The 23,868-nt window shown below is 38.9% G+C and overlaps 2 protein-coding genes and 1 long non-coding RNA gene across 9 annotated transcripts in view; 1 reads left to right on the forward strand and 2 right to left on the reverse strand.

The window, feature by feature from the left end:
• LOC146521573 (myelin-oligodendrocyte glycoprotein-like) lies at positions 1-12,805 on the reverse strand. Of its 4 annotated transcripts, none has more exons than XM_085155299.1 (4): positions 6,180-6,627; positions 5,084-5,175; positions 1,499-1,852; positions 1-1,077 (listed from the first exon to the last, which is right to left on the reverse strand). In XM_085155299.1, exons 2-4 carry the CDS (start codon positions 5,133-5,135, stop codon positions 878-880), a joined length of 606 nt encoding a protein of 201 aa, XP_085011425.1. In that variant the 5' UTR covers positions 5,136-5,175; positions 6,180-6,627; the 3' UTR covers positions 1-877. The 4 variants fall into 4 exon arrangements, with proteins under 4 accessions (XP_085011425.1, XP_085011426.1, XP_085011424.1 ...); XM_085155300.1 differs by having other exon boundaries at positions 5,084-5,135; positions 6,180-6,625; XM_085155298.1 differs by lacking the exons at positions 1,499-1,852; positions 5,084-5,175; positions 6,180-6,627 and adding exons at positions 11,484-11,837; positions 12,681-12,805.
• Positions 8,996-23,868, reverse strand: part of LOC146521574 (coxsackievirus and adenovirus receptor-like) — a 26,511-nt gene continuing 11,638 nt past the window's right edge. For 2 of the 4 annotated variants that reach the window (XM_085155123.1, XM_085155121.1), the window contains exons 4-5: positions 21,790-22,143; positions 8,996-11,064 (exon numbers count right to left, since the gene is read on the reverse strand). In XM_085155123.1, the coding sequence (XP_085011249.1) occupies positions 10,820-11,064; positions 21,790-22,143 (599 nt within the window). In that variant the 3' untranslated portion in view covers positions 8,996-10,819. Of the gene's footprint in view, positions 11,065-17,499; positions 20,945-21,789; positions 22,144-23,868 lie in introns of those variants that run through there. The other 2 variants (XM_085155124.1, XM_085155125.1) reach the window with 1 other exon arrangement.
• Positions 12,879-15,125, forward strand: LOC146521575 (uncharacterized). The gene is made up of 2 exons (XR_014873420.1): positions 12,879-13,194; positions 13,356-15,125. It is a non-coding gene; the product is annotated as an uncharacterized LOC146521575 (long non-coding RNA).

Below are 23,868 nucleotides of genomic sequence, written 5' to 3' on the forward strand. Positions count from 1 at the left end.
TTTGTTTTTGTTTTCTCCAAATGTAACACTACTCAAATAAAAGAGTGTAAGGATAAAATGTCTGACATCATGTGATGGTGTGACAGAGGAAGTGAGGTAGTTTCAAAATTATCACCCACAATGTCTAAAACGTTACTTGATTTGACATTAATGGAAAGCAGAGATCTCCTTCAGTGTGGTGTACTTGATAAACGTAGTTACTGAAGTTTCAGCGTTTAATCTTTCCTCAACCCTTTACTTTCAGTTTGGATCAAATTTGACCTTTTCTGACATTTTACAACAGTCTTAACAACACATCACCCCCCCACCCTCACATTTCCATCAGCATCCACTAAAGTCACACACTACTTAACTTTTATTATTATAATTTGATGTGATTAGCACTGTCGCCTCACAGCAAGAAAGTTCCCGGTTCAAATCTTGGCTGTGGCCTTTTTGCATGGATTTTCTTGGTACTCCAGATGGTTCAAAGTCTAAACACATACATTTCAGTTATGTTAGTAATTCTAATGTGTCCATGTATATGCAGTAGATACAATGCTTGCAGTGCACCTGCAAGCACAAATATCCATGTGTCATTTCCATACATGCAAATGTGTGCACGCAAAGTTTCCTACCACTGCTTTGAATGCACAGACTAGCTTCAATAAGCAAGATTTGTTCTCTAGGTGTATATATTTAACTAGTATTAATAATTATAAATGTAGTTATGAGGGCATTTTTATAATAGATATGTGAGGACAGTGTTTAATTGTTTTAATGGTTACAAATTGTCATCTAATAAACAAACAGTTTGTGATCTTATCATTTTCACTTTAAATTAAATATATTTAAATAATTATGGATGTTGTTTGTAATCAGCAGGACTGATTCTTCCTCAGTAGGATGTTCGATGCTGCTTCTTATTTCTCTTAAGAAGCAACACTAACAAACCAACAGCTGCAGCAACAGCAATGACAACAGCAACAGCAGCAACAATCAGGATAGTCTGTGCTTCAACCTGTTCAACCTCAGTGTTTCCATCAGCATCTTCTCTTTCCATGATGTGGTTCTCCAACATGTTTTCATGCACTTCACCTGCAGAGCAAAGATTAGCTGTCAGAGAAGAAACCCTCAGATGTGAGCTTTAAAGTGTTCAGCAGGTAAAACTAGCAGGAGAACAGCTTCAGTCAGTTACAGTTAAGGAGATGTCAAGTTACATAAAATGTGTTTGGCTGTTGACCGAAAGCATCTATGTTAGCAGCATGCTACAACTTTACCCTTGATATACAGTAGTTAGAGCTGCTAGCTCAGTGCATGTCATTTTCTGTATTAAAGCTACTCGCAACAGAGTGAGCAGCTCAGCATGTTTTATCTGACATGTGACACTAAACACACATATGTCTTTGCTGACTAAAGCCCAAAGGTTTTGTGTCAGCTGGGCTTGAACTTGCTAAGTGAACATGCTAACTACGACATTATGGACGCACTCCACTTGTTGTTGGCATGACAAACTCACCTGTGACTGTGAGCTCAATGAAGTGGCTGATCTCAGTGTGAACTCTTTTACTTCTCACAGGGTTCCTCACAGCTATGTGACACTCGTACATCCCAGTGTCATTAAACGTGACGTTCTTCAGGATCACAGAAACGTCTCCATCCTTCATCTCCGGGTCCCTCAGCTTCACTCTTCCATGAAAAGATGGATGTTGGTAGTTTTCATAGGAGCGTTTGTTCCTGTAGAAGTAGACGTAGCCGTTTGTGTTCAGGTCAGGTCTGCTCCACTTTAGCACTGAGATTCTTTCATCTGTAGTAATCTGACACTGGAGAGTGACGTCATCTCCGAGCGTCACCTGCATATTCTGCTGTTGAGCTGAAGAAAAGAATGATCAATTTTCTTATTGCAAAGACATTTTTAATGCATGAAACTGACATTAAAACACGACATTTAATATTTTTAAACAAACCACCGTTGACCAAACAAAGTTTGAAGGAAAATTTCACCAATCTCAGGCGTGAAAACATCTCCTCTCTGTATTTAGCGCTGTAACCATATCAGGTTCTCTGTGCATGATTTAAAAAGTTCACTTTATGTTTAAAAAAAAAAAAAAAGAAGAAGAACAAGAGAATGGGAATGAAGAGAATTTAAATCTAGACCATGCTATGTACTGAAAGATTAGATAAAGAGAGAGACCGTGAGAGCGAGTGATGGAGATTAATGTCATCAACATACCAGTGTGTCAAAAGAAAATTGTACATAGATCAGCTACATGAAATGTGCTCTTGTTATGGATCACTAAGCAATCCACATGTCTACGTGACTTGTCACATAAACTCTTGTATGATAAACTTATTTAGCAACTAACAACCTCAGGTCTTTTCTAAGAACATACAGACTTAGAAAAGGGGAACCTCAGCTCTGAGTTCTTGGAATAACTTTGTTATCTTTGTACACACATGTGACAAGCTTGTATAAATAAAGAACGCAGACAGTGACAGAGCGCGAGTCCGTGAGTGCCTCCTGCGAGGACGAGCGCTCTGTGACTGCCCTCGCGAGTAAAGACAACTGCAGTGTTTGTGTTTTCTAACTAAAAAAAAAAAATCTCCTTAAAATGCTCAAAATGTCCTTAACTTTAATGTAGTTACTGAATTTTGTTCAGTAACTTATTTGATTATTGAATAGTGTAATGTGATTACACGAGCACATTACTTTGAAATGTTTTACAGTCAAGACTTTACACCGACCCTGAAAATCCGCAACATACACCAGCTTTATAGATATAGTAGCACAGATGTTTGAGATGCACTATATCAATATAGATTCAGAGAGCATATTTAAAATCCATCTTTGCGATTCTGTCCACTCTTACCCTCTATATGGTTGCTTTTCAGCTAGTAAAGCAGAGCAGAGGTGGTAGGCCCGAATGGGGCTTTAGTTTTATTATATTGCATTACAGACAACAACAAGCATATATAATATGACAGTTTTAGAATATATATTATTTTTATACACTTGTTTCAACATTTGGCAAACTTTAACTGAAAATGTAATTGATTGACAAAACTTAGTAACTGGGTAATAAAAACCACACATGGTCTTCTGATCCATCTATGTGACCAAACCTACACACAAACCTGCATTTCCTCTTTTTTTTCTCTCCTTTAGTCCTGTGTCGTCATAGCAAAACCCAAGAGGAGGCTACGACCAAACTCCCTTTGATTTCCAAGAATTGTCCTCTCCTTGTTTTCAACATCACTTGTAATATTGAGTTTCCCAATGCTGTGGTGTTCTCAAGGAATGTAAACTTTTCAAAGTATTGCTTTTAGTTGGATTTGATTTACTTACACTTTTAAAAAAATGTAAACTATAGTTAAAGTATGATTATTCTTTTTGCAGTAATCCAACTGTTTCTCTCCATCCAAACATGTATGCTGTTATCTCTGAGCGAGCAACAGGGACAACCATCAACAAGGTAGACAGTGGAGGAAGGATACAGAACAAAAGCGTGATTTCGTTTTTTATTACAGCTTTACACACCTGAATTAATTAAATATTAAGAAAATGTCAAAACACACAGTAAAAACATGCATCGATTGAAACCCCTAAAGTTTCTTTCTATAATAAGAGGCAAACCTGACACATGATAACCAGTCATCTGCCAACTACAGCTGTGTGGATGTTTGCTAATTATTAGATATTTACCCAAAAGTGCACTTGTGAACTCTGATGCTGTCATAGTTGATTCTCAGTCCCATTCTATCCTTTCTAAAAGTCTTCAAGAATTACTATTATTTTTTTCCCTCACAGCTCAATGAAGAAAATAATTACATTCAAAGTTTGCAGTTAAAAGTAATGCATGTACTACGATGTGATCTATAACCCATTTTATATCAATAATTTATTTATTTATTTATTTATTTATTTTAACCAGTTACAAAAAGAGAAAGTTTAATTCCTTTGTCAGTTGCAATCAGCCGGATCTCTGCGTGACTCATTCCACTCGTTTCCTGATGACGCGCTCATTCTCGAAAATTCCGTCTTCCGACTAGGAACGCGGCATTAGCCGGTGTTGTGCCAGAAAGTGATTGCCGTCCGTGGGAGCGCGCGCAGCTGCTTAAAGCTGCAGCGCCCGGATTACTTGCGTTGCCAGCTACTTCCGTGCAACTTATATAACGGGGGTGGGGACCCAAACACATTTATGCCTTTGTTATTAGGCAAAGGTATGCATTCATGGAACTTTAACGTTTCTTGTAACCGAATTATGACGCTTATCAGAAGGTTGCTTTCAGTGTGTAGCGCAGTCACGAATGACTACACGCATCACGATGGAATAATTAATGCCTACAGGTTTAGTATGTCTGCTCTCGTTGCTCATATTTGTTATAAGACTGTCGAATAGTAGTTAAAACAATAAAGACCTATTGTGCCAGTATCACCATGACTCTTTCTTGTTTGTTCCGAATAACGACTGAGAACATGGCACTTTAGTGCTACCAAAAAGTGATTGTGGCCTATAACTTCTCACTGAAACAATATTTCGGCTTCAAACTTGTTGAATATATTCCAGAAGGGTTACATGTGATATATTGTATCCCAAAAACTCTCCAAGAACTGCTGAATAACTTGTACAGGAACAATAAAACTGATAATATGCAATTTCCAACCTGCCAAAAAGTGATTGTGGTCTATAACTTGTCACTGAAATACTATTTCTGCTTTAAACTTGACTAATATCATTCAGAAGGATCATATGTGACACATTATATCCCAATCAGTTTCTAAGAAATGCTGAATAACTGTTAAAGGAACATTAATACCCATAATATTAAACCTTTGCCTAATAACAAAGGCATAAATGTGAATACAACACCGGATTAAAAAAAAAAAAAAAAAGAGGGATATAGGGTTGTCACAAAGGGGTCACAACCTAGTAGCGAGATTTTACCTGTTAAGCGAGAGTGAGTTTATCACCTTTAGACTGGGTGCCAATAACCTTTTTTACGTAAATTAAATGAAACATTGAGACACGAACAGAACTCGCTCATTTATAAAGCTGCCTTTAGTTACAGAAAGAATAAGCAAGGAAAAAACTGTTTGACTCACCTGGAGACACAGAAATTAGTGACAAAAACAGGATAAATCTCACAGAAGCCATCTGTGACAAGCCAGAGGAAGAAGATTATAGCAGCCCTGACCTAAACAGAAAGAAGCAGCTCACATTCCAGACATGCCTACCAGTCCTTAGAGTGAGGGTGGGTCACTTTAAAAACAAAACTATTTGAAACTACAGTCACACCGGAAAGTAGAACCATATATAATCCTCACTTTAAAAATGCAGTAAAATGAAGAATGTATGACATTTCAGACAGAAAAAAGTCAACAAATCAATAGAAAAAAACCAAAAACTTTGATTTCCGATTTTCTTTTTAGACTTTTAAATGTGACAGTTCACCAGTGGGTTAACAGGAAGCTCAACTGAATTCTTCCCCCTTCCCCCATCAGAACAGAAAAAAAAAATCATTTTCGGGTGAAACAAATCTGCTTTAGTTGATTATGATTTAATGAAACAAACATATAAATAATTAAATGTCCACTGATGTTCTCAATAATTATGTATTAATTTCATTCGTTTTGGCACCCATGTTTGGTCCTGATGCCTTCAAGTCTAGAACTGCAGCTGCTAGAATGCAGCTCAGGAAAGTATTCAGTTACATGTAGAGGATCTTTATCACCGATAACTTTCAATCAGTAAGGGCTAGACAGAGACTAAAGGGATCCAGTCCAGGTTTCTTTCATTCTTGATCAGCGTCAGACCTGAACGCACGGAGTAGTAGATCCAAATTAAAGTTCCAGCTCTTATTTATTCACATCTGAAATAATTGGCGCACTGAGTGTTCATAGCTGCTGCTGGTCTCATGTCTAATTTATATGTAAGCTGTCCTCACTCTGATTCAGGCGGCGCCCAAATAGTGTGTTACGGGCGGAGGAAGAGGACAGCAAAACACCCACTTTTTATGTGAGCGTGCACAAACAGACACAGACAAACAGCCAACAAACAAAAAGAAAAAAGAAAGACTTCGTGTCAGTAACTGTTTTTGTGCAGTGAGGCCACGAGGTCCACTTACAGACGCGTTCATATGATAAATATGAAGAAAGCTCCTGTATGACACTGATGGAGTCAAAATGAGTTAACGCTCACCTGCAGTCACGGTGAGCCCAGCAGAGACATTTCCGCCTCATTGTTCTGCTGACCCGACTCTTCAAGCTCGCTAAATATCCAAGGCTGGTGAGATTTCATGGGAACAGAACATCCCTTATCCCTTCATCCTAATTCTAATCCGGACGATGTCGAAGTTCGATTTGAAAATAAAACTCCCGAGTGTCATGACAGGTGGGTTTGTTATCAGCTTCGCGCTCCGACGACTGTTTTTGTCTTGAGGACGAACAAAAACAGTCTGTGGGTGGGATCAGAAACACGTGCGTAATAACGAAGAAGGTCACGTTACTTAAATAAACGTCTGGTGGGCTTCGCGTTTGACAGCTGATCAACAACAAACCTGATCATTAATCAATAATCAGTCATATTAAAACCATCACAGAAGCTTTTTAATAGAATAAAAAGGATTCACGATCATCTTTACGTGAATCTCTGTAACGTTTAACCTTTATATAGACTGCACAGCATTTCTATTTCATCTCACGCTCCTACTGCAAGTTCCTGTAAGTGCTTCACAATAAAACCCTAGGTCAGACATCCAATCGAAGTGTTCCTACAAAGGCTTTTAATTTGTAACAGATGCAGGAAGTGATGTGTTTAGACAAAAGAGGATTTAGCTTGTAGCTACTATCAGCTGCTCAAAAATAAAGCTGAATTATATGAAGTCAGTTTCTGTTTATGTGCTTTTTTCTTTCAGAGCTGTTCTCTTGTTATCCAAAAATAATCAAAGCACTTTAAATATTAACACAACAGCTTTAACTTTTTGTGTGAAAGTACTCAAACTACACCAGTGCTTGAATCTGATTTCTCACTTTGAGGGGAAGTGAAATGTGACCCATCAGAAGTGGCGGTCCTAGCCTGTTTGGCGCCCTGCGCGAATTCTCCCTGTTAGGGTGGTGTCTGAGAGGCAGATGTTGTCCAAGATAAAGATAATGTTGTATAATACCTCCCACCCACTCCATGACATGCTGGTCAGTCACAGGAGCACGTTCAGTGAGAGGGTGAAATTGCCAAAAAGCACCACTGAACGACACAGGAAATCGTTCCTGCCTGTGGACATCTCCCTGTACAACTCCTCCATCTAACACGCTGTAAACACCTCAATAGTTACATCCTTTTTACACACGCTCTTTTCTACTCTGGAATATTCTTGACAATTTTCTTGATAGTTATTTATAATTACCTCTGTTAATCCTTGATATTTATAATTGAGTGATCTCTACACATTAGTGCTATTTCTTAAATGTGTAAAATCTGTTACATAATGTATTATTTGGAGTTTAGTCTGTTACTGTTACTATTTTTATCATTTCTTCTTGGAGCAACTGTAACCAACATAATTTCCTTAGTGATTTCAGGATGACCTGCCATTATCCAATCACACATCTGCTTACCTTCATCTTTTGCTTGTTTCTTCTCCTTTTCTTTTTTCTTTTTTCTAAACTGAGCTCCTGATGGCTTTGAACTTTTCTTGTCTGTCTTCCACTGGTTTTAATTTTGCCCTCCAGTATGAACACCCACCTCCCAACCCGAGGATCATAACCTAACAGACCTACACCTTAGTTCACAGATTCACTTTGTCTAGGGTTTATTTCTGGGATTTCGCACAACCCAGGATTCAAATCATGAATACATAATGGGCTTGGATTTACAACATTATGAATGAAATGTGCTCCATTTGAAAGCAGCCCCCCCCCCCTCCCCTTTTGACGGGTTGTGTGTGAGACTTTAAATCATCAAACTGTAAATTTTAAATTGTTATTGATCCCTTTACCCCGAGTCCTAAAGTGTATATTTATTTTCTTACTCTTCTTATATTAATTGTTCGTTTACTTGCACTGCTGTAACTGGAGCCTCGTCGTCTCGTCTCTCTATATACTGGACTGTACGTAGTGGAGATGACAATAAAGTTTACTTTGACTTCAGCAGCAAGCAACCACGATGCCGCCCTGGGCGACCGCCCATGTCGCCCATATCAAAAACCACTACTGCCCGTCAGCACTGCAGCTGTACTGCAAACACTTCAGTTTGTTCAGGATTCTTTGGCTGTGCTGCTTATTCTGATGTCACTTTCACTGAGCTGCAGATTGATGCTTTAACACTTTCAAGCCTCCAGGTGGCAGAAGAGCAACTTGAGCGATCATCATAGAAGACGCAAATATTCAAACATCATCCTCATCATAAAATCTGTCACACACCATCTAGAAGTCTTTTTTTTTAACTGAGGAAGGAAAAAAAGGGCGATTTGTTCTAAATCTGTTACTGCAGAGAAACACAAAGAGTGCAGGAGGAAGTTCAATCATGCAGAATATGAATCATTACAGGTCACCTCAGTGTGAATATAAAGCAGCTGACACAGAGTGGATTAGGATCTGGTGTTGTTCATGACCTTTCAGTAAAGTGGAATTTTAAAGTGAAACACTAAATCCAAATCAAAGAATTTATTCTGTGGTTTCAACACAAAAGTGAAATGTCTCCAAATGATCTTCATAAAGTCAGAGAGATCAGTCACCATGTTGTGTAACGATATTCTTGAGTGTTTGTCAGTCGTGTCAGTTCTCAAGTCAGCCTTAAACTTTCATAATCACAGTTTCTTAATGTGGTAAGAACCTTATGGCTCTAGCTTTTTAGTTTTCTGATCACTAAACCTCATTTTCAGTTTTACAGCAGTGAGTAGCATGTGTGAGATCTGCCACTGAAATTAAAACTATGCGGTTATAGTGGACGCCCTGGACCACTTTCTCTGAAATGTGATTCTGTGCTGTTCCCTGGTAATAACGTCAGAGACGTGAATGATGTCAGAGTGGAAGAACTTTATTTACCACGAGCCCACATCGAACACACGCTCTCGCTGGCAAGTAAGGATGTGGTTCTGAAATTAATACAAATAAGAAATAACATAAACATCTCTCACTTCAGCATTACAGAGAACACCATACAAGATTACAAATGGACAGAACCAGATACCAGAAAAAGAGCTTAGCATAAACACAGAATCATAATCAATTTAGGCCAATTCCTTCATTTGTGAGTCAACACCACCCTCCAGTGGACACAATTGCTCACTCAAAGGCCGCCATGTTTACGCAGGCTTTAAAAACAAGAACAGATTTGTACACTAGCATAGTAACTCCATCAGGTAAAATCTTTGTGAATATTAACTCTCCACAATAACTGAAACAACTTAGAAATGAGGAATATCCTGTGGGGCCAGGCTACTACTTACTTTATTCCTACAGCATAGCTGCTAACACAAGGTAATAGTAACATTAACTGCAACAGAAATAAAATATGTTCCCAATGTGACTTACTGCTTCTATGAACGCACACTTGCCCCCAGCGCTGGACTGGGTCAAAAAAATCAGCCCGGGCATTTTGACTAGAGACCGGCCCACCAGGTATTATAGGAAAAGCCATAAAGCCTTTGAATGAAAGCAAACGCTGTTGTCACAGTGATGTACACTGTGTTGTTGGCAAATATGTATCAATCTAATAAACTTAACGTTTATTAGATTGATACAAATTCCAGCCTTTTTCCGTCCACTGCTGTTACCTGAGCATCATCAGTTGGCTTGTTTGAGGTGAGCATAATGAAAACATGGTGCTTCTGTCTCATGTGTTCAGTAACTTCCTGTATTAATATGAGGACGTTAAGACTAAGGTTCTGTTCAGTTTTCTGCTTGCAGAGCTGATACAACTCCTTTAATCATCAACCTTCAAACAAATCTGTTTTTACCTTTAACATAAACCTGTGTGGAGGTTTGAATTCATGTTTATCCACTGAGCATTTTTTTTTAATCTAATGCCACATCACCGATATGCAAACCACAGACTGGATCTGCAGCCAGATCTATTACCGATCACACTGCGGACCTTTTCTCATACATACAGTTCTTATTCCCATATATTTTAATCTGGCCGAAAACACAGATCACTTGCGTGCATTATAAGTCATCCCTGCTGCTCACCCAATCAAATTATTTACGCAGAGCGTGTGCGAGAACAGAAACCGCGAAAGTTCAAAGAAGGCGGGGAAACAGTGCAAAGGGCTGAAGCTCAGATGTTCACTATGGGAAATGAAGTTAAAGAGGAAAAGGAGAAACTCAAACTACACATTTTTAAAAGCTCATCTTTTTAATTAATAAAATTTTTTTGCTATTTAACTCAGCAACTTGAAATGTATCCCGAGTTCAACTCTTTTCAGCTTCAAGGCCAGCGGCACATCTTCAGTAATCATTTTATCATTAAAACTGTTCCTTTTTAATCCTGAGGTCTGGATCATCATTGGTGATGATTTCTGACCCAGAATCAGTCATTTCTGTTTCATGGAAAATCTCCTTTACTTCATGGTTGCTTTTTTTGTAAGATCCCAACAAAGTCTAAACCTATTTTTAGCATTTTTTTTTTAAAAAAAATTCAATTTTAAAGTTTAATGATATCTAGACAACTGGCAAAGTTGTGTTAGACTTTTCTTCAGACAACTTGTTGAGTGCTTTTTTCTTTTTCATTTTTTTCCCCTCTAAATACTGTAAAATTGCTCAACCGAAACAGAGAATTTCTTTTAGTTTGGATTACTTGATAAATGTACTAAAATGATGTTGCAAGAAAGTAAATATCATTGTTTAAAGTTTCTTTAAAAAAAAGAAAAAAAGATTAGGAGGCACAGCTAGTTTTTTGCTTCTTATGGTTTTAAGGAGCAGCACAAACAAAAGAAATGCAGGAACAACAATGATGAGGATGATAATGGCAGTAACACCAGCAAACACGAGGACAGGTGGATTTCCAGCCTGTTGCATGTCAAACATGTTTCCACTTCCATCTTCTCTTTTCACGATGTGTCTCTCCAGCATATTTTCATGCGTTTCACCTGCAGAAGAAAAATCAGCTGTCAGAGAAGAAGCCTTCAAACACCAAAAAAGCAGTGAACCAACATGTATGTGTGTGTGTGTGTGTGTGTGTGTGTGTGTGTGTACAGGTAAAAGTTCATAAAAAAAACAGTTTGACAAAGGTTTAGTAAAGTGTGGAAACATTTAAATGACATTTTTAAGTTAGATAAATTTATGGCTGCTGACGGTCCACAGATGCTCTGTTAGCCTCTGTGTTAGCAGCATGCTACGACTTCACCCTTCATACTCAAACTAGAAGTGAGCAGAGGGACTGTCAATGAATTTAAACACATTCATTATGTATATTTTAACGTGATAAGTGGAGAACATTTTAACTGAATTGTAAATGAGACAATGTCGTTTTTTTGTGGGTGACAAACTTACAAACTCACAAACTCACCTGTGACTGTGAGGTCGATGAAGTGACTGATCTCAGTGTGAACTCTTTTACTTCTCACAGGGTTCCTCACAGCTATGTGACACTCATACATCCCAGCATCATTAAACGTGACGTTCTTCAGGATCAGAGAAACATCTCCATCCTTCATCTCCGGGTCCCTCAGCTTCACTCGGCCATGAAAAGATGGATGTTGGTAGTTTTCATAGGAGCGTTTGTTCCTGTAGAAGTAGACGTAGCCATCTGCATTCAGGTCAGCTCTGCTCCACTTCAGCACTGAGATCCTTTCATCTGTGATAATCTGACAGTGGAGAGTGACGTCATCTCCAAGCTTCGCCTGCAAACCCAGCTGTAGCGCTGAAGACAAAAATCATCCGTTTTTATCTCCGCTTAATGCGTCTATGTTTATTTTTATTATTTTATTTTTATTTCTGTTTAATGCATGGAACTGATGTTAAAACTGCACATTTGACATTTGCATCTGCTGCGCTGATCCCTAAAGGGAGCAGCCAAAAGAAGAAGTGTGATAGAAATTTAAAAATGTTATCTTGAGGTGCATTAACTCCTTCAAACCAGCAAGATATACACAAACACTTTGATGAATCAATGATTATTATAACCACAGTCACCATGTCAGGCTTCAAGTATATGACGAAAATAATTTAATGACATTAAAGTCTAATATAGTTAAAACATTTGTCATCAGTCAGCTTAATTTTTTGTTTGTTGTTGGTAAATAAATTACACTCAAATTAAGAGTGAAGGGGACTGTAGAGAGTGTCTGCATCCGTAAGATAACATGTAAAAAAAAAAAAAAAAAAAAAGGAAGAGAAAGTGAAAGCTACAGATGCTTCTGGGACAGCTAATAATGTATGAAGCGAGTGTGACAAAGATACAAATGAATATTTGAACTAATTAAGAGAAAAAGACGTGTGACAAATTAACATGCTTATGTAATCAGTCAGTTCATGTGATCATAAGCAATGAACATTAATGGAAATTATAGGATTTCTTACTGTCTGTTGGAGGCAAACATCCTCCAGCCAGCACTTAAACCTTTACAAACAAAACCATTAACTGGGCACTAATTAACTTCCCATGTTAATTAAATGGAGCTCAGCTAGCATTAACATTGTTCACTTTACTCATGAGCTTTTGGCTTGAGAAGAAATTTTAAAAATGTAAGTGTGTTTGACTAACCTGCAGAAACAGATGCTAGAGGCAAAAACAGGAGCAATCTTACAGCAGCCATCTGTGAGCGGAGGGTGGGGAGGGGAGTAGCAGCAGCCTGATAGTGAGACAGAAAGGAAAGCCTACATCAACACCAAGCCTTTTATATAGCGGGGGGCTGGTCCTAATCTTATCGCTGAAACTGCAGCTGCCACAACACGAATTAGAAATGTTCATTTAACATTTTAGGATATTTATAACCAATCATTTTAACCAGAACACTATCGCTGGGGGATATTTACACGATTTGCAATATGTTGCATTTGTCTGAGTGTCATGGGTCCTTGCGTAGCTTCAGCACTGTCTTTGACATCTTTGAAGGCTGTTTCCCTACCCCAAAGCCCGCTTTTTCCTACAGGCATCTGTTTGGGTGATTTTCACCCAGCAATAGTGATAGAGGGTAAAGGAGGTTTTGAGTGGATTCCACCGGGTGTATAAAATCAGGCGATCTTGGACGGGAAGTGTGTACCCTGCGTGTAGTAATGTAAGTAAAAGTGGACCTGGGATTTGCATGTTATCCTTTTTTAGTGCAGTGGTTAGGAATAAATATCACAAAGTGGTGATTTACAGGGGAATTATATTTTAGTGAAGTGGTCGTTTTTACCCTCTCAAAAAATGCCTTTTTTTTGTTTCTCTCTCCTGCAGCTGTTCGCGTGTTGAGGAGACTGTGCCTTCACCAGGGAAGTCTCAAATGTCCCAGGAATGGGTGGACCAAAGACCAACTTTCCAGTGTCATTATTATTTTGTCCAGGAATTTTTTGTTCTTGAATTCCAAATTTTTCAGTAATTTTGGAGATTTTGTTTTTGTTTAGGGTCCTCCCATAATACTTTTTTTTCATTTTGTTAGACGTGGCACAGTTGAAAATAACAGAAGACCACTCTAATTGTTGTCATATTTTGATATGTTTTGATGATGAGTGCTTTTTTGTTGGGTATATTATATCGCGTAAAAATCACCCGGCGTTAGTGATAGTGTTACTATTCATAGCGATAGTGTTCTACGATTAAATCAGTGATACCTGGGCCTGTTTCACACAGATCCGGGCACAGGGGAAAGTCATTTCCACGTTTCCTTCAGTCAGCGTTAGGGCTGGGCCTTATCATACCATTCACAGTAATACCAGTATAATGTTAGGCAGTAATAAGAAAATGAAATATTGCTATAGAATATGGGTAAAATACGCAGGCGCAGTGCCATTGTTTTTATATACACATGGCAGAAAAAGCATGGCGTGATGGAGAATGAGAAGGGCAAAAGCGGATCGTTGAATGAAACAGATGAACCAGAATTGGTTTGTAAAAATGGTGCAACTTCAGTGGTGTGGAACTGGTTTGGTTTTGGTCCTGTCAGATAACCACCGAAGCTCAAAAATTGGTCAAAAATGTTTTAGTACGACTTTGGTAAGCTACAAAACCGCACCGCTTGATGGATTGTTGGAGCATTACCGCATTAGTCAGGAGCCTTGCAGAGTGATGCATACTGTGCTTTAACTTAATATTACCGTATTGTGTGTGTGTGTGTTCTTTTAGTTACATGGTTATGCTCAGGATATGTCAGCCTATTTCCACTGGAAATGTTGTTTGGTTAAACCAGGGGTCGGCAACCTGCGGCTCTGGAGCCGCATTCGGCTCTTTTGTCCTTATACTGCGGCTCCGGGTGGTTTGGGAAAATATGAATGAATTTTATTTGTGTTTAGTTCTTTTTTTAACTTGTAGTTCTAAATTGGAAGATTATTGTGATTTTGAAATATAAAAATAAAATTATATCTTATTATTTTTTCATCGCTCAAAATAAGCGTCACACTCGCGGAAGCCGGTGTACCCGCCGAAACGCCGTGCATTTATCAAGACTTTCAACCCCAGGTAGGCCAGTTATGGATCTTCGTATCCACATTATGTCAGCAGCTCCACCATGAACTATGTTAAAAACAAACACCGCTCACGCCTCACAGACGACAGCTTACAGTTCTGCGTAAAGATGAAAGCCCCGATTTGCAGACGCTGTGCGCAGAGGTTCGGGACCATAAGTCTTATTGTAAACATATCACGGCAGACCCGACGATGTTTGCATGAACAGGCTTTTCAGCATCTCTTTATTAACCACTTTTCACACACGGTTGCTGTACACACACAGCCGGCTGTAGCTTTTCAGCTCACAGCCCGACACACCAACACAACAGCAGAGAGAGCACAGACTTTAAGGTGGCGAGGCGTGATTGTGGGTGCCGCTCAGGTGCGTCCCCCTCCCCTGCAGCGGCGCTGCAGACCACGCCCCCCCACACACATTAACCAGATAAAATACATATTTAGGCAGAATTTTGCAAATATCTATTTTTCATTTTTTTTTTAGCAGCATAGTGCTGTTTTCCCAGTTATTTTTTAAAAGTCACGTCAAGGCTCCAAAAGCCCAAAGGTGATATGAGGGTGGCGGCTCACAACAGTTTTTGTTTGCTACATGGATCATTTTAGTTCAGCTGAGTGTCTTTCCTTTTGTTATATTTCTTTAAGAGTTCAAAATGTGTTAATTATATAAATTAAATGTAATTTTCTCTGTAGCACTTCATGGAGTTCATAAGCAACACACCTTAGTTGCTCTGTGGATTCTTTTAAAAAGCAGTTAAAAACTTTTCTGTTCAAACAAGCCTTTTGTTGATCTACGTATTTTATATTCTTTACATTCTTTACATTTGATCTTTTACATTGTATATAATGTCTATTGATTGTATTGTTTATTTTAATATTTGTGTACAGCGCTTTGTGACTGCCTCTCTGTGAAAAGCACTTAATAAATAAACTTTACTTACTTACTTTAGTTGTTCACACAAAGCATAAAGGTAAAAAACAATATATGCAGTGTTATCTTCATTTTAGATTTCAAAAAGTATTTGCGGCTCCCAGTGTTTTCTTTTGCGTGGAAACCGGGTCCAAATGGCTCTTTGGGTGTTAAAGGTTGGTGACCCCTGGGTTAAACTGTCAGCGAGGAATTTCCATTTGCACTGTCAAAATTTTATACAGCTTTAATGCACATAAAAAAGCAGCTGCTTGTTTAAGTGAAAATACATTGATAGTGTTTTTTGCATTAATAAATTTGTGGAGTTGTAAAGTATTTTATCTTGCGTCAATTATATTGTCAGTTATCGTTATCGCAAATTTTCAAATATATATTGTGAAAACATTTTTGGCCATATTGCCCTGCCCTAATCAGCGTCAGAGCTGAACCCACTGAACTCACCAGCAGCTATGACATTTACACGGGTACATGAACTCATTTTCTGTGTCCCAATTCAGCAACCACACGCTTCCGAGTACGCATTTTGAGACCTATTACGTCACAGCGACGCGACAGCAGCTGTCCCAATCTGAAGTGTTCTCCAAACGCATACTCGAAATGCGCCGTCGATTTCCCCAAATATCAAGCGTGGTCCGGTGCACGCTTCGTGGTCCCACATATCCCACAATTCATAGCGCGGTGGTGGGTGTGGATAATTTTGCTGAAAAATACGGCAGAAGTGGAGCGGCCGAAGAGTAAACTTTTAAAAGTAAGTACTGAACATCATGTCACTTATTTATGTGCGAATGTTTAATAATGAAGAACATTAAAACATTACTGTTGGCCACATGCCGGCAAAGTTATGTGACATTAGCGATGTTTGTACTTTCAGCGTTAACTTGGTTTTAAAGCCTTTACTTTAAAATATACGCCGTTCAGTATTCGACCTTAATCTCACAGAGAATGTGATGATTTTATGGATAATCAAAGTCAGTCATATATCCACAAACACAACAAGCTGAAAGTCAGTGATGCTGCTCGGTTTGCAGTCCTGAATATCACGGCACAAGCAGGATTCACTACACTGTTAATGTTAGCTATGTTATATTGCTGCCTCTGTTCGGTGGTGTCGAGCCAAACTGACTTTAACGTGTGTTTGAACGAGCTGACGGTTCACTCGTTAAGCTGAAAGAAAGATGCTTCAATCACAGCAGTCACACATGTGTCCACTGCACCATCTGGGAACTCTTCTTGTTTAGCACTCGTAATAACACAAACACTAAATCCTCCTGTTTGTAGCAGTGTGTACACCTGAGACTGTCACCTGTCTGTCTGTCCTGCACTCTCTCTCTGTTTCTTTCTCTCTGATTGTGGAATAAAACTATGAACATGTGTTTATAAGTTACACTTGTGTTTGAATCCTGCAGCTTATCACACATTTGATTTCCATGTGTGACAACTGCAAGTGTCCAGAGTGAGGACAGACTGAGGGACCCACTGCTGCCCATCATCTGTGAGGCTTTGCACCCCTGATGATCCACCAGGACAAACTCAGCAGTGTGTGAGGAAGAGGAGGAGGAAGAGCCAGCAGCAGCTGACAGATGGAGAGAATAGACAGACTGTTCCCTGTTTGTGAAGGACTGCTAGGAAAGTTTAGAATAACTACTTGTCTGTCCTGAATCATGTTCAAATAAATATATTATTCAAGTCGAAGGCTAGACCGTCCCATTTCACAAGCCTCTCACTTCCGCACTTCGTAGTACCCGCCCCACATAGTCCGCGAAGTGCGCGTACCACGAAGCGTGTGGTTGCTGGATTGGGACACAGCTACTATAAATACACAGGCAGGAACATGAGGGAAAACACTGGGTCACTGACCCAGGACTGTGACAACAACGTATTCTAATACACATGGGATTGTATATATTATGCATCATGTATGAGAGTGTGAATGTGTGTGATTGTTGGACAGAAAGTTTAAGTCCATCTTAAAAGAACAAGAAAATAACTATTTTCACATCATCTGTGAGGCTTTGCACCCCTGATGATCCACCAGGACAAACTCAGCAGTGTGTGAGGACGAGGAGGAGGAAGAGCCAGCAGCAGCTGACAGATGGAGAGAATAGACAGACTGTTCCCTGTTTGTGAAGGACTGCTAGGAAAGTTTAACATAACTAATTGTCTGTCCTGAATCAGTCTTATTAGGTAATGTTCAAATAATTTTATCATTCCAGTGTTTTCAGTGTGGGAGAAAGTACTCAGGGCCTTCAAGTTACACACTATGAAAGGCAGAAACAAGTTTAATATTCAGAAACCTAAAGTATGTATCAGCAGCTGAATGGAGCTAAAAATAAATGTTTGTTTCAGTTCTATGAAGCTTTGAGTATTTTGGATCAGTAGCACTGCTGTGTTTGTTGCATCATATCGCTGTAATTGTTTATATGCTTTATATATTCTGAGGTAAGTTGATCTATAGTGTTACATCATATTCTATAAGGATGTTATGTGTTTGTAGACTTTCTGCCCAGTTTGACCCATTTAGCAGAAGTCAGCCTGTTTAAGGCGCTGATATCTATTCTGTATGACTTAAAGCAGTTATGACATGGTCTGATTTTCTCACCCAATAAAGGCATATTTAATATATCAGTCTACTCTTCATTCTATCAGAAACAGTTATCACAGCTCGTACATTTAGTTTTTACACATGTATGTAAGCATTGAGCCAAATGTAATAATGCCAACAAATTAAACGAACAATATTTGTCTCTTATGTATAATACATCTATATATCCACTGTCAGAGATACTTGTCTTTGAGCACTGTTTCATATTCGTGTTTCATATGCTTATTCAGCTGATCTCTGACGTCTCAACAGTAGGTTATGCACAGAAAAAAAGGAAAAGAAAATGAGTGAGTGCGCACAGACAGACGCAGAAAGTCTGCACAGGAGGTTTTTAACCTCCTATCAGCGAATCTGACGGAACTTTCAGGTTCTATGAAGCCAGCAAACTAAAAAGAAAAAAAAAAACGCTCCGGAGTTTCTCCACCCTCCATGTCAGTTACTACTTATCTGCAGTGACAGCTGGCAGATCACTCGATCTGTTTAAAGGCACGTTTACATGATAAATATGAAGAAAGCTCTTGTGTGACACTGCTGGAGTCAAAACAGGTTAACACTCACCTGCAGAGATGACCAGATGTACCAGCAGCCATTTCCGCCTCATTGTTCTGCTGATCCGACTCTTCAAAGTTTGCTAAATATCCCAGTTTAAACTATGATGGGGTTAAAATTCAGCTTGGAAATAAAGCTGAGATGTCCGAGTGGGTAACAGTCGCGTTTGTTTTCAGCAGCTCTATCCGATTGTGTCAGGAGAAGGAGAAAATAATAATAATATAATGAGGGCGGGTTCATAAACACGAGCGTAAATACAACGAGGCTGAAGACAAAAACAAAAAGCATGTGTTTCAGGGCTGATAGAAGCTGTTTAATAGAGACACACGCTTTACTTTATATCTACCTGCCCATCTCTATTTGATGATTTCATATTTCAGTATTTCTCTTTGATCTCTCATCCTCCTCTGCCTCACACTCAGGACATGTCTGTAAAAGTTTTAGAGCAGTCTGAAGTTTTTACTTGCAGGGATTTCCTACTCTAAAATCATTTAATGTGACGCTCTAGAAGACGATGTACATCACAGGAAATATGAAGCCTTTTTACTTTACAGCTCTGCACCATCCTCGGCCACACAGTGATCATCCTGCATAGGTTTAAAAAGTAATGAAAACAAAAATAATTAAACCTGTTTTATTGTTTGAGGGCATTAAAGAGCACAGATGTCACAGTAGTAGAAACAGAATATTTCTAAGGACTAAGGTGATGACTGTGGAAGTGGGCATGGAGTTTAAAAATGTCTGAAAGCGTCTCTGAATATACTCTGAGTGCATTTGATTTATGTTTTAGAGACAATTCAGTTGATTATTAATCATGTGATCATGTTTTCCTGCCACTGAAAAATAACAGATCTTGTCTCAGCTTGCTCTGCTCATGAGCACGTGGGAGTTTCTAACACAAGGCTGGCTGAAAGATGAAATCCCCATTGTTGATGTGATGGAGAGAGAAACTGTCTGTGAAGTTTCCTGTAATAATCACACTACAAAACAAACAGGTGCAGACTGTAACCTGCTGAGAAAGTACAAGACTTCTTTTTTTTCCTGCATTTAACAGATTTAACAGTTTTTCTGTAAAAAAACAAACAAACAAAAAAACCCACTTTTTTTTCTTAAATTTTATTAAGATACAAACTGAAATGTAATCAATCGTCTTTCAGGGAGAAAGTAATTCACATTGTTGGAAATTTCCCAGAACACCAAGAGTCAGTGGGCAAAGGTAAACACACAGGCAAACAGATGTTGTGAGAGAATGATGAAAGGAAAGTGGAGATAACAAAAGACATAATGAAACAAAACACACTGAACAAAATGTTGAGGGGAAACACCATGATGCAAATACAAACAGCAACCTCTCAAATACATTTCAAAAGTACGAAAAACTCAAGACAGAGAAGCTTTCAAACTGAGAACATCAAGTCTGAGTAAAAGCAACCAGAACCCCCCAAAATTATGCAATAAAAAACTTAAAAAGAACTCAGTGCCTTGAAGTGGTCATGAAACAACAGCAACAGTAAAATAACCACAGAAACAAACAAACAAAAACAAAAAGAGTCCCAACTATTACTATAAAAATACAGAAAATAAAACTCAGATGCTCACAGGTTATGCTGGGAAACACAACTGTGAAACTATGACACAGCCCATGATATTGATAACATGAATCTAGTTACAGAAACAATTATGCTAAAACAAACAAAAATAAAGATGTTATTGTTAGAGTTTGAGTTTGTCACTTTGAGTGGGTATAAAACTGATTTGGTTGCAGTTTTAAATTTGTTTGTCTGCCCTGAATATTTCACGTGGATATCTTCTGCACTTCAGGGAAACAATGCTGGTGAATTAATACTACAAAGAAAGTCTGTGTGTTTTTTCTAAATATACTAAAGTTATGGTGCCAAAAAAAAAAAAAAAAAATCAGCTGATTCTGAAGAGGTCAGGCGGGAACTACGAACACAGACGCCGCTCCTCCTCAGAAGAGAGCACATCGCCCACAGAACTGGTCCCACCTGTCCTCCCTCTCTGTGGATTGCTCTCACGCACAATTAGCTTACTGTACCAGAAACTCCTGGACGTTTCAGACCAGCTGCTGGTTATCTGCCTCCATGTGCTGCTGTTTCTTTCTTTTAAATCTCCACATTGCTGCAAATCCAGCTGTAATAACAATGACAGTCACAGCAGCAGCAGCACAGACAGCAGGAACAACCATCTGATCAGTCCTAGTCTCCACTTCTACCACCTCCTCCATGTTTCCATCTCCTGTTTTCACCAGTTTCATGTTTCCATGCGTTTCACCTGCAGAAAAAACATCAGCTGTCAGCGGAAAATCTGTCAGACACCAAAGCAGCAGCAAACCTACAAGTGCGCAAACCCAGGACACCGGTTGTTTGTTGTCACAGACTCTGCAGCCATAATCAGTGCTGATATCAGTGCTGATACCTCATGTAATTTTTGTGCATATGTTTTCTTACCTTCTGCACATATTGTACATTTAATCTCTGAACACATCTTAATTTAATTAACTGCACATACACATGCAGAAAATTGCACATGTATGTATTTTTATTCTGTATGTGTGACATTTGTTTAGTATGTTTTGCTTGTCTTTCTGTAGCACCAATGTCAATGGTAACTTTATTGTCCCTAACTGGAAATTGATTTGCAGTATGTCCATACAAACAAACAAACAGACACATCACATACACACACAAAAATAATATAATATAATATAAGCCTGAGAAAACAACCTAGATTTTAGGGTTAGCAGTAGGTACAAAAGACAATCTATGTGGGACAGTACTACAATTTCAATATACTATTGAAATCTGACTGGGTAATGACAGTAAAAAGCCAGCCCTACAGCAGCTTTAGCTCCTCATCAGAAAAAAAAGCATGTCTAGCATCTGTGCTAGCAGCATGCTATGCTACTGCCCTTCACATTCACACTGGAAGGAGTGAGCAGAGGAGACCATGGGAGGTACTCTTCATTTATTTGTCAAGTTGCAAGTGCAGAGAAGTGTAACCGTCTCATAAAGCTGAGACTGTGCAGTTCCTGTAGGTGCTGGGAGCCAACTGAATTTATTTTCAGTTTTCAGGTTTGTAAATGATGTAGGAGCTGAGCGTGAGCTCCACAAACTCACCTGTGACTGTGAGGTTGATGAAGTGACTGATCTCACTGTGAGCTCTTTTACTTCTCACAGGGTTCCTCACAGCTATGTGACACTCATACATCCCAGTGTCATTAAACGTGACGTTGTTCAGGATCAGAGAAACGTCTCCGTCTTTCATCTCCGGGTCCCTTAGCTTCACTCGGCCATGAAAAGATGGATGTTGGTAATTTTCATAGGAGCGTTTGTTCCTGTAGAAGTAGACGTAGCCGTCTGTGTTCAGGTCATCTCTGCTCCACTTCAACACTGAGATTATTTCATCTGTGATAATCTGACACTGGAGAGTGACGTCCTCTCCAAGCTTTGCCTCAATATCCTGCTGAAGAGCTGAAGACAACAAAATAATCAGTAATCATGAGTTTAATTTCAGCCCTCTGATTTTTTTTTTTTAATTCATGAAGCTGCTGTTAAACATAACCTTTGACATTTTTAATGTTTCACACATCTCTGGTGTGAGCGCCTCATGATGGAAACGTTTTTAGGCAAGTGAGCGAAGTGACTTCTTGTAAAACGCCTGCAGTTCTGGGAAAAATAAAAGTTTCCATTAGACTAAGTGAAAATTTAAGTAAACTGCAAGACTCAGGAGCTTTCTCAGCAATGACCTGACATAATCGTCTCTCACATCGCTGTAGAGGCATTTTGTCCTTCTGTTCTTTACAATGTTACTTCTGTTCAAAGCTAATTTAAATTCATATTTCCAGCTTCGTAACAGCTTACAGGGGGGTGAATTTAAAAGAAAAAGAAATAAAATTACGAACATGGTTAATTAACAGGTGTTATAAGATGGCTGTGTGCAGCTTCTAGCTGCTGATTTAACCTCAGCTAACTGGAGATGCGTGAATTAGACCTGTGGACCTTCTCTGTCCTGTTGGTGCATTTTTAATGTAATTATCTCATAATTATTATTATTGCTGCTGTGCAGAGGAGACCATCAAATCAGTTTTTGCTGCAGGTTTTTTGAGTGATTTATTTGGATGTTAGCACATCAGCACATCCAATACAGATCCTACAATATTCAACATGAACCCCAATAATGAGCACTTGGTGACATTGGGAAGGAAAAACTCTTAACAGGAGGAAACATTCTGGTTGAGGGTGAGGGCAGGGAGACAGGATAAAAGACATACTATTGAACAGACTGTGAGATGAATAATAACTCAGGATTAAATGCAGAGGTGTATAAACACATGCTGAGTGAAAAAGAAACACTGTGCCAAACTCTGCAAAAAACAGGTGGTCCTCAGGTTATAGCAAACAGAAAAAAAAGGGGGCACAAACCAGAGCGTGGTTCTCCTCTCTGAAGGGAAGTACTATTAATACCAAGTGAAACTGGGTTGAAATTGTTCTTTAGTCTGAGAAAAAGGACAACATTGCCCCAAACCACCAAACAGGTGGCCCTCTGTTTACCTCAACCTGAAAATAGGCAACCATGGTTTTAGAGAAAAAAAACTAAAAGGTCAGATGCGCATCTCTTCAGCACATCTGTGTTCACAGCATGATTCAGATAAACTAGAATCCGAATTTACTGGCTCTTAGTTGTGGTCAATTCAATAAGATGAGACAGATTCTTATGCCTATTACAGGGGACAGAAGATAAATAGTTTAGGTTGATAGTTTCTTTAAACCACAGCACTTAAATTATCTTAAAGAAAAATCAAAAAAAAAAATCTTGTGTTTTGTTCAGATTTGGTGTCTCCACTTTGCTGCACGTCAAGTTTGAGTTTCATTAATTTGTCAAAAAAAGACAAAAAAAAAGCAACAAATTAAATTTAAAAATTAATATGATTGTTTTTTTTTTCTTTTACTTTGTGTAGTTCTATTAGAGCAGAGGTTGGGAACTCCAGGCCTCGAGGGCCGGTGTCCTGCAGGTTTTAGATCTCTCCCTGGGTCAGCACACTTTAATCAAATGATTAGTTCATTACCAGGCCTCTGGAGAACTTTAAGACATGTTGAGGAGCTAATTTAGCCATTTGAATCAGCTGTGTTGGATCAAGGACACGTCTAAAACCTGCAGGACACCGACCCTCGAGGCCTGGAGTTAGACACCCCTGT

The sequence above is a fragment of the Neolamprologus multifasciatus genome, chromosome 3 (genome assembly GCF_963576455.1).
Source record: "Neolamprologus multifasciatus chromosome 3, fNeoMul1.2, whole genome shotgun sequence".
Lineage (NCBI taxonomy): Eukaryota > Metazoa > Chordata > Actinopteri > Cichliformes > Cichlidae > Neolamprologus > Neolamprologus multifasciatus.